Source organism: Tiliqua scincoides, chromosome 2 (assembly GCF_035046505.1).
Source record: "Tiliqua scincoides isolate rTilSci1 chromosome 2, rTilSci1.hap2, whole genome shotgun sequence".
Classification (NCBI taxonomy): Eukaryota; Metazoa; Chordata; class Lepidosauria; order Squamata; family Scincidae; genus Tiliqua; species Tiliqua scincoides.
The window spans coordinates 241,040,315-241,051,072 of NC_089822.1; the positions used below are offsets into that span (position 1 = coordinate 241,040,315).

The following is a 10,758-nucleotide window of genomic DNA, read 5'->3' on the forward strand; positions in this document are numbered from 1 at the left end:
TAGTGCAGGTGTGGGCCCTCTGACCACCCCATAATACACAACAGCAGCACACTTTTTGCAGCGCTGGACTAGGCTTTGGCAGAGATCTGCTGCTGGAAGTCCGCAATAAGATACATGTAAGGCATCTGGCCAGAGCTGAGTGTGGCAGGAATGGCACAGCTGACGCACCGACCATTGTTGATCTTACCTGAATGACTGACTTCAACTCTACCATTTAAAAGAACTCTCATCTTGGAATGATGAAGCTATATTAGAAATAGGTAAATTTTTTATAAACTGAGGAAAAATTGACATATAGAAGAGTGCCACCGATCAGGATTTTTCATTCACGGTGCTGCCTTTTGTGCCCCCCCCCTCCCCAAAAAAACATGCTCTCATCTGAGTTAGTCTGCTGTATCCACCCTAAAAAAGCTATTCCTTAGTTTCTGTGCCCTCCATTTTTGTTCCAAGAGCCCCTCCCTCACCCTGGGTTTCTCTTCCTTAGGATCCAATCTAGTAATGCTTCTATTTCCATATCTCTATACTTTCATCTAGTTCCCAGGGAATTTGCCTAAGCAAAGTTCTGGGGTTACTGTGCATTTGTTATGTAAACAGATAACAAGGGCTGAAGCTACTGTGTTGTTGTTTTTCACCTGTAATGAATATATGAGAACACAACGATTCCATGAATGTGTTGAGCAGGACCTGGACTATTAATGTTGGTTGGTTTGCTTGCTTGTTGTTGACATGATTTCAAATGTGAGACTAATAGTTGGCAAGAGCCAAGAATATCATGGGAATGGTTGTCAACTGTCTAGCACATGTACTTCTGCCAAAGCAACTGCAACTGGTACTGGCTCGAAACCATATATTTGCATTACCATTTTTGAACACAGAGCAGTAAGACAGTGACCCACAGTGCTGCATGTCATGGGCCTGTTAAGCAAGCAATGTATGGTTTTTAGTAAGAGAGTCAACTAACAAGTATTTTCAAGCAAGAACCACTAGTTGATAAGTGCATATACATCACTTGATTTAGCCACACAATTACTTCACAGTTGATCACCAGCAGATTGGTCAGATTTCTGGAGGGAAAGTCCATCACAGGTTACAAAACACGATGGGTATGTACAACCTCCTGATTTTAGACACAGGCTACTTCAGAATGCCAAATGCAAGGGAGGGCACCAGGATGCACATCTCTTGTTGTCCTGTGTGCTCCTTGAAGCATCTGGTGGACCACTGTGAGATATAGGAAGCTGGACTAGATGTGCCTTTGGCCCGATTCAGCCGGGTTCTTCTTATGGTCTTATGATTTAATTGAAATGCATTACATTTAGGGTTCTTTGTGTTATGTTTTTTAGTTCTGGTGACCCATTCACATACGCATGTGTTGCATATGCGAGGAACAGGCTTGAGATTTCAACGTATGTATTCCTTAGAACCTGGACTGTGAGAAAGATTACTTTCATGCATACATTATTATAGCAGCCCATCTACCATAACATTTCAGACTTCAGAAATGCTTTCTGTGTGTAGAAGCTTCCCCTGTCAACACAATGACTGCTTCCACAGGTAGAAGGGCTCTTTCCACTTACAAGTGGAGTTTCTGGCAATGGAGGTGGTAGTCAGGGTGCTACCCATGTGTTTTGTCTAAAAGTGGTCAAAGTCAGGCCTGATCAGAATTTGCATTGTTTCCGTGGTGGTCTTCTTGGTGCCTTTTTCGTCCTCCGCTGCTTTTACCACTCATGGGTCTCACTCAACCTTTTGTATATTTTAATCAGTCCGGCTGGGGTGGCCTACATGTTTTTGTCAATATCATCACAACACTTCATCTGACATGACGATATCAAGGACACTTGTAAACAAGATTGCATGGGTCACTACTGTCAAGCAGATTGAATGTTAGTAAGGTCAAATTGAGTCTATTTTCTTTTTGGCACAAGGTGGAAACTTTGTTTAGTTTAGTTTTGCCAAGATCATGGTTTTAATGCTGTTTCATTGCTAGAAGACTTACCTCTGTTTTTAGAATTGCTTTACATTATTGCTCTAGTTTTAACTGATAAGACCTAAGTCCATGAGGGTAAAGGAGAAGAAGCAATATAATGCTGAGAAGCTGCAGCAGATGGGGAGTGAATCCATCGAAGCCATGTGAACGTTCCACTAGATATGTACTTTTTCAATAATTTGCATGAATGTGTTACCTGAAGTGAGCATTGAATATTTGTCTCATCCCTATTTTTGTTTTATCTTAGATATCTGCAACAGTTTGTACCTCACTCTTCAGCCAGATTCGCAGAATAGCTTACATTCAAAAGAAAATCAACATGCCATGCCGCATCAGTTAAAACTAGAATGTGAAAATAATGTAAAGCAAAGTCTTATAGCAATGAAACAGCATTAAAACCATGACCTGGGCACAAAAAAACCCAAGTTTTCATCTTGTGCCAGAATGAAAATGGACTCTATGGAGAGACAGTTCCAAAGTCAGGGTGCCACAAATTAGGAGTAACTTCATAATATCCCATAGTTGTCTTTTTTTTTTTTTTTAAAGTACCCTTCTCATTTGCTGATTCATCTAGCCAGCAATATCAATTACGTCGATATTGCTTACTGTTCTTCTTAAAATGATGAGTCAGAGTACTTTTGATTGTGCGTTTGAAATGTGGACTTCATTAGACCTGCAATGGTGACTCATTTTTTTTCCTCTCTGCAACCACGAGGTCTAAAAGTTTATTTTAAAAAAGAATAATGAACATTGGTGCAGGGTCACACTACTGTGCCTTGTGAGGCAAATTGAATTATATTGCAATTGTGTGCATGTTTACTACGAAGTAAGTTCCGCTGTGTCCAGTGGGTCTTTCTCTCAGGTAAGTGTGTCTAGGAATGCAGCCTTAGAAAGATAATGGACAGTGTGAGCAGAGAAACCAATTAGGAAGCCCCAAACCACAGAGGGCTATTAAAATGACATAAAATCCAGACATATAGTCCTGAGTGCTACAATCACTGCCCAAGCAATCATGTGTTGACAAGGGCACACACCTATATTTTTTTTTATAGGTGCACTGCTTTCTTGTAAATCTTTCCTACACAGTAACAATTTGTAGGCAATCCCTCCACCAGGGTGTTGCCAAATAAATACTTAATGGTTAGCTACTTATATAATCCCCTTCTTCTATTGGATTTCTGAAACGTGTGCCAGTGCAAATCCCTCTTGGGTAGTGTGGTGTTTAAAAATGTATTTGATACCTTCGAATGGGATGTTTTGGCTCAAGGGAAGCTGTGTGTAGACAGAAAGAGCAGTCTGCCTCACAAGGAGCTTTGTCTTATTTTGCAGAATCCTCCAATGCTACTTTATTGACCAATGCAGAAAAAATTGCTACAATTACAACCACACACACTCCTCAACAAATGCCACAGGAGACCAGGTCAGCTCATGTTCTGTTGTGAGAATGTATCTATGTGCTCTCTTTCTGGTTACTACTCAAGCATCTTCATTCCCATAAAACTTACTCTTATATATTTTTTTATCTTCCTCGTGCCTCTCCCCCTTCCCCCATGATTTGAACAGGAACAACACAAAGCCAAAGCAGGAGTCCCAGTTCGATTTCAAACCACCCCCACCATCACAGGTGAGGAGACTTTCACATTTGCCTTCATTTGCACTGCCTTGAAGTGGTTGCGACTTGCGTTTCTGCAGGAAGGCTCTCATTCTTTGCGCTTGTCTGAGACGCAGAGATCACTGAACAGCTCATTGAAATGCACTGAGGCTGTTCCCGGTTGAAAGACTATTTGTATAGGGGGGTTGGGGAATTGAGACTGAAAGAAAAGTCCACTAATAAGGTAATACTTCTGGTATGTTGATAGGACTATATTGCGTCAGCCTACCAATAGAAGGAAATGGTATTTTAGACTGTACATTTAAACGGTGGATATATGGAGTATAGGAAAAGATCATGACGTGGGTCTTCAGTAATCCATGCGTCAGTTCCAGGCCTCATGATTGGAACTGGCCCTCCTACCGGCAATTACCATCGAACAACAGTGATTTGTTTATTTTTTCCATTCTGCATGTCACCTTACTACTTGGAAAGATAAAGATAGAAGGCATTTTCTGTGACTTTGTTAGCAACCTTTATGGCAGTATATTAAACATAAAGCAGAAATATATAATGTATCTTATTAAAGTTAATAGATGACCCAAGAGGAGACTTTCTGGCTAGTAATATTTGCCATTACCATTATATTCATTTCAAAATCGGATTAAGGAGAAAAGATCTTAATCATATTTTTTTTTTAATTTGAAAACCAGGGATCTTCAGGCATAGATGTTCGGAAATGGGCCCAATTCCATTATTGTTCTTATTAAAAATAGTTTATTTTGAAGATAGTAGAAAAATGGTTGAATACAAATTACTTCTTACTACTTTCTTCCCTAGCCTGACCAGGATTTTTACACAGTTGAGCTTGAAAGAGGAGCCAAAGGGTTTGGCTTTAGTCTGCGAGGTGGCCGAGAATATAACATGGATCTCTACGTGTTGCGGTTAGCAGAGGACGGTCCTGCTGAGAGATGTGGGAAAATGAGGGTATGTCTGAAAAAAAAACAACACACCATTTTTGTCTTGCTCAGTTCAGTGGAGTGATCTTGAAGGTGCATGATGCAGCTGCTCCTCTGAAAGTTGTGTGATTCTTGTTCTGTTCGGTGCCTAGAAGTCAGACTTCCTTGGAAGCCTAGGTATGCCACCTTGAACTGTGTACAAGAAAGGCACAATATATTTGCTTTAAATAAAGGGATGATTGTTTGCTTTAATGGTTAGCTCAGGCCATGAGTTAAATTTCCCTATGGCCCATTCTGTATGCAATTCTCTACAAAAGCATCATTTAATGGTTGCAAGACATTTAATAGATCTGACTAGCCTTGGCGTGTATGGTGAATGGAGTGCAGTACTTGGGCCAGGAGGCCTTTTTAAGAAGACACAAATACACACCAGGTTTCCCTAATTTTTTTTCCCCAGTTTTCCTTACAACATCAGAGTCCATTCCCAGTATTTCCCTGATATCTGAGAACAGCAGGTGTAAAAAGGGTCATCAGAAGCTCCTCTACATGGAAGATATCATCATACAGGCCTTGGGACCCCGACCCTAGGTCATAGGCTCAGTTGATCTTGAACCAACTTATAGTGTCGTAGCCTCAGTCCCGTGGCTAATGGCCTTAACTCCTCCAATTTGTTGTTGATTGTGGTTGAGAGCTAAAGATTTTCCAGCATTTTGTGCACAGTTGTTATATAATATGAATTTAAATATATGGCAAGAATTTAATTAAAGGCCCATTTTTTGGGGAGGGGAAGTGGGACATAATGCTTTGAAATAAATAATAATAGATGTGATTTTATGGATTTTACAAGTGCTCATGTTCAAAAGGTTTTGTGGTCAAAATGCATGTTCTTGCTAGTCATGAATTCAGATGCATTATCAGTGATCCAGCAATCTCTGTGAAATGTTCAGCCTAGCCTTCTCCCTCCCAGTTTAGGCAGGAGGATTCTGATGTGGGCACCCTTTCAAACAAAGGTTTCCACCTTGTGCATTTGGATGCTTGCCATGTGGAGGACTCTGTGGCTTTCATGCCTGAGCTTTTGAATCAGTTCTGATTTTGTTCCAGTGTGTGTTTGAAAGCAGAATGGAGGCAGTTCAAAGACCAATATTAAATGGCTTTGAAATGTGTCTCTGGGCCTGTGGTTCTGCTTTGGATCTGCTTAAACCCTGCTCAGTTCCAATCCTTCCAACATTTTGCTTTAATTCTTGGTTGTTGTTTTTTCTTTTATTGCAACAGATTGGTGATGAAATCCTGGAAATCAATGGAGAAACTACAAAGAACATGAAGCATGCTCGGGCCATAGAACTAATTAAAAATGGCGGCCGCAAAGTTCGCCTGTTTCTCAAACGTGGAGATGGCTCTGTACCAGAATATGGTGGGTCAAACTATGAAAACATTCCTTTTCTTCCTCCTGGCATCACTCCATGAATGATTTATCTCCAGATCTGAAGCGGGGATTCTCTTTTTTTCTTTCCTCCTTTTTCACCAGTGTCTTACCAACCTTGGCAACCAATGATTAATTGCCTCGCGTGTGCTGAATTTTCTCTGCAGATTTTCATCCTTTGCTTGCTACTATGGACTTTTGTGGGGGCACAGTGTACAGGCAAGATCATCTTCAAAGCAGTGTTTTGTGTTTTTTTGGTGATCAGAGGGGGCAAAAACATAGAGACAAAACAAATTCAAAAACCCTACTAATTTGTCCGACCAAACAAGGAATGTTTCTTGAACTGTGCCAAACTGTTTCTCAGCGGATGAATTGTTCTCTCGTCTTCTGATCAATGCAGAAATGGGAATCCTGTATTATCCTTTGAAGCTGTAGCCTTTGTTGGGCTTTTGTCTTTGGCTTTTGTCTGTATCTGTAGGCATGAATTCCAAGATGGTGTCTGGGCTTTCACTGTCCCCTTATATTTATGTAAATATTTATAAATTTATTTTTAAAAAGTATGCAAATACAAAAAAAACAACATATACATTTACACCACACTCCTGACATCTCCCTTGCCTTGTAGAATGTCTGTCCATTCACAGTTGTGTAAGCTATGAACCAATTCAGATTGCCATTCCCAGTGTTTGTTATGAAAGAGATCACATGTTGCATTTCTGCCAAGGAAGAAGAGGTCAGCCTTTAAAAAAAAAACCCCTCTAGTCCACCACTGTATTCGAGTTGAACAGGTAGAGGTTTGGTGGCTTAGTAATGTATATAATATTATTATGTCTTATTTATTTGAGATAATTGTTCAAAAGTATGCCCTAGATGTAGGGCTTCTCCCAACTATAATTGGTTTTCAGCCAATTATGAGTTATAAGCACATAATTGAACTGATGTCCTTTATGCTTCCCCATATTTGGGACAATGTTATATCAAGAAATTATGCTGTATTTCCTCAAGTCAGGGACACAGCTGAGCTCCCAACCAATCCACATTCCTTTCCTGGGAATGGAAGGAAGAGGTGGTTGACACCACACTGCTGCTATTGTTGCTGCTTTTCCTAAGGTTGGCAGGTTAAAGGAGTGTTCTCACAAATAGTTTTAACATGTTGAAAACAGCACAAGCGATTTTTGTCCCCAAAGATTGGCCCCAAGTTGAACCGGTTTTACAAATGATTCAATAAGCACCCAGATACCAAACCAGCTTCCTGTGAAACATAACTGAAGGAGAAGTCATGATCTGGGTTCATGGTGAATTGTTTGCACAACCAGTTTGAAGGCATAAAACCACATTAAAAAGTCCACTTGGTTGACTTCAGCACACTTAGTACAAAAATCTATTTTAAACCAGCATAAAAATGGTTTTTTTCTCCAGTTCTTGAGTCTGTCAGAAATCCCTTTGAATTAAACAGGGAAGAAGCAGTAAACAGGAAGGATCAAGGATAGCAAATAGAAATGGTTTTTCAAAGATTATGAGAAAGAGATGCAAGGCTGCTTGGGGGCACAATTTAGTGGTGGGCTTTCGGTAAAGACACCCCAAACTGAGTAGATGGAGTTTAAACATCTCCTTTAAACACAACACATTTGTTATGCTCCTAACTCCAATCCCTATTTTTTTAAAAAGAGTATGAGTATATTGCACAAAGTTTTTTCTATTTTTGTTTATAACACGCTCCAGATCTCACATTCATTTGACCACCAAATTACACTGGAATTAGTAGCCAGGCCAATTCACACTTTAAATTCAAATCCATTGATCCTCTTTAATGAATGAAAACTCCTGCGTTGACACTTCTGTTTGTATGAGCTACTCTGAGTCGGCCATCAATCGGCAGGACTTAAGTTGTGTAATGTTCTTTCTACTCTGTCTTTTCCTATGCTCTTTTGGCTGTAAAGTATTGTATCATATGCTAAACTTCGTAAATATATCCTGTAAAAAAACAAAAAGTGCTTCACATCTCCAAGAATGTCTGTTGCACTGAGGATAAAAATCCAACACTTGGGTTGTGGGGTGGGTCAGCTTCTTTTTTCTTTCCTTTTTGCGTTTTGGCTGCGAGTAACTTTTAAATCACGGAACAAATCCCATTTTCGAGCAAAGGGGCTGCACTGTGCCACTTGTCTGTTTGTAACATCGAGGAGCTTGGCTTCTTCAGTACTGTCCACTGCAGTCACTAACATGTTGCTTCAGAAATGATGTGAGGTTCCAATATTTTTCTGACTTGATTGGAACGCGCTTCTCTAAACGAGGCTGTATATTTTTGTAATGAGTTTTGTACTTATTTTTAATGTTGTGGTCTTCAGTGGGCTTCTTTTTGTCGTTGTTGACTGTTGACTGTTTTTCCTTGGACATTTCTGTGTCACTATTCCAATTATGTCTTTCTCTCTCTCTCTCCCTTCTCTCTTTTCCTCTCCGAATGGATGCTTTCGTTGTCTGGGTTACCTTATTCACCTTTTTTAGATGTTTAATTATAACACGTCGCTTTAACAACTGCTGTCTCCGCAGCCTTATACTTGGGTGATGCCTAGACAATCCTGACTGGAACAAAAATAAACATTTCTTTATTCTAAGATAAAAAAAATGAAGAATTTTTTTTTCTTTCCTCCTTATTATAGGGTATCTAAACATTCTACTTTTCTCTTTCTCTTTCTCCTACTTTTCTTGGTGCCGGGCTCTTCCTTCCTCAGCGATGATACCTCCTAATATCGCTGCATGTATGAGAAATGACAAGCTCGGGGAGTCTTGCTTCTACCTTATGGGCCATAATCAAACTACGGTTTGTAGCTAAAATCAATACTAGGTGTTTCTGTGCTGTGGCCTAATTCTCTCACATTGCTTTCCGCTTTGCTATACTTTTGTATATACAGCAATTCATTCTGAGCACCCTGCCGTTCCTTGAATTGTAAGTACAGTGTGCAACATGGTCTTTGGCAACAGACCACAAGATACCAAAGTAGGTATCAGTGGAAGAACAGAATGTGGTCCTCCATCTTCTCCATTTCTGATGGAACTCATATGTGGCTTCTGCCTAGAAACCATCAAACTAATGGCCTGCACAAAACTAAAACTAACCTAGTTCATCAAGAAAAGAGCCTGCAACCGGGAAGACATTTTGTGCCTATTTAGTACACCGGGTGGGGGAGGGGTGGCGGACAAAAAATGGAACCTAAAGTGTTTTACAACTTTAGTCATTGACATCAAGAACATTTTTAATTTTCCTAAAAACACATTTTGGGCATGTGTGGAGTATTTGATTTCTAATCCAGAAAGTTGTCTTACAGAAGCCATCTGTGTATTTTTAAAAATAAAAAGCCATTCTATACCTCTCAAAGTAACCCAACTGCAATGTTTGCCATTTTAATAAGTAATTTGTAATCATCCATTGCGAATAACGTATAAAATTTTAAAACTTGCTCCAGCACAGAATCTTTGAATTCAGTAACACCAGTTAGATGTTGTTAGACTTAAACATCATCTATCTCTGTGAGAACAGGAAAGACTTGGGCATTTTTTTTTCAAAGTTCATTCTGCACATTTAAACAGCTTTCCATTGCTTTAATAAGGTGAGCTCATACCCTTCCCCACCCCACCTCTTGCCTCTCACTGTGTGTGTTTAAGTTGAATCATTGTGGCAAAACCAAAATTTGTCCTCCACACACTTGCATAATATATTGTCACTAATTACTTTGCCCACTGTTTCTGTGAGTTTGCATTAAAAGGTAGAGGTGTAATTCTATCATTAAAACCTGCATCTTCCAATCACAGCCCTTTTTTATACTTCAACTGCTTACAGCAAAATAGAAAATTATAAAAGCAAATTAAAAACCATATTCCCAAGAGGAGAGTTGTCTTTATTTTGGTGTTTTTATTGAAACATTTTTTTAAATGGTTTTTTATGTTGGGAGATGGCAACAGTAAAAAGAAAAAGGAAGATTTGACAGTGTTAAATATATAGGAGTTTTGTAAGTGCAAAATCTTCTCCTGTGAATCTAGAGAAGTTTAGCATTCTCCCACTCCCGAAGTTGAGGACACCAAAATCTGGCCTAAGTTGGCGAGAACAGGCATCAGTACTAATCTATAGCTCTCATCAGTTGCAGTCACACTGAAATTAACGAAAGCTTCAGTTAGTCTCCTACTGACTGCTTAACAGTTGTTTGTTTTTGTCACTAATGAAGTCTGCGGAATGAATGACTGGTGTCATACTCTGAAACGAAGCCATTGGTACCAAATGTTTTGTTGTCTTTTTTTCAGACCCCAGCAGTGACAGGAACAGCCCAGCCACAGGTTCACAAAATGTATCGGAAGTGAAAAACATGCCATGTGACAGACGACAACACTCATCATTGGAGCCCAGTTATCCACCAGATCTTCACAAATCATCACAACATGGAGACAAGCGGATATATTTTAAGGACCCAAAAGGCAGCAGAGAGTTTGGTAGACAATCCAATGAGCACCACACATGGAATGGAACTTCTAAAAACAGCAATAGTCTAGTAGGCAGGAGAAAGGACAGGTCACCTGAAGGGAGGCGAGACCGGCAACCAGAGAGAATGGTGGTGATCAATGGACAAAAACGAAAATCTCCTGAAAAGAGGAGGGATGGGACTAGGAGTGCTGACAGTACTTTGGAGAGGAGAGAAAGACATGAGAAGAGGAGAGACTTTTCTCCAGAGAGGCGAAGGGAGAGGTCACCAACCCGCCGGAGGGCCAGCTCACCTAGCAGAAGGAGGAGGTCACTTGAAAGACTAATGGATCA

The 10,758-nt window shown here is 40.0% G+C and overlaps 1 protein-coding gene across 14 annotated transcripts in view; it reads left to right on the forward strand.

Annotated features, from left to right (window-relative positions):
* The window catches only part of MAGI1 (membrane associated guanylate kinase, WW and PDZ domain containing 1), a 584,211-nt gene extending 573,825 nt beyond the window's left edge, over positions 1-10,386 (forward strand). For 13 of the 14 annotated variants that reach the window (XM_066618525.1, XM_066618529.1, XM_066618534.1 and 10 more), the window contains 6 exons: positions 3,317-3,407; positions 3,551-3,611; positions 4,419-4,565; positions 5,810-5,948; positions 8,687-8,775; positions 10,251-10,386. In XM_066618525.1, coding sequence (XP_066474622.1) covers positions 3,317-3,407; positions 3,551-3,611; positions 4,419-4,565; positions 5,810-5,948; positions 8,687-8,775; positions 10,251-10,307 — 584 coding nt within the window. In that variant the 3' untranslated portion in view covers positions 10,308-10,386. Of the gene's footprint in view, positions 1-3,316; positions 3,408-3,550; positions 3,612-4,418; positions 4,566-5,809; positions 8,625-8,686; positions 8,776-10,250 lie in introns of those variants that run through there. The other variant, XM_066618539.1, reaches the window with a different exon arrangement.
* The last annotated feature ends 372 nt before the right edge of the window (positions 10,387-10,758 follow it).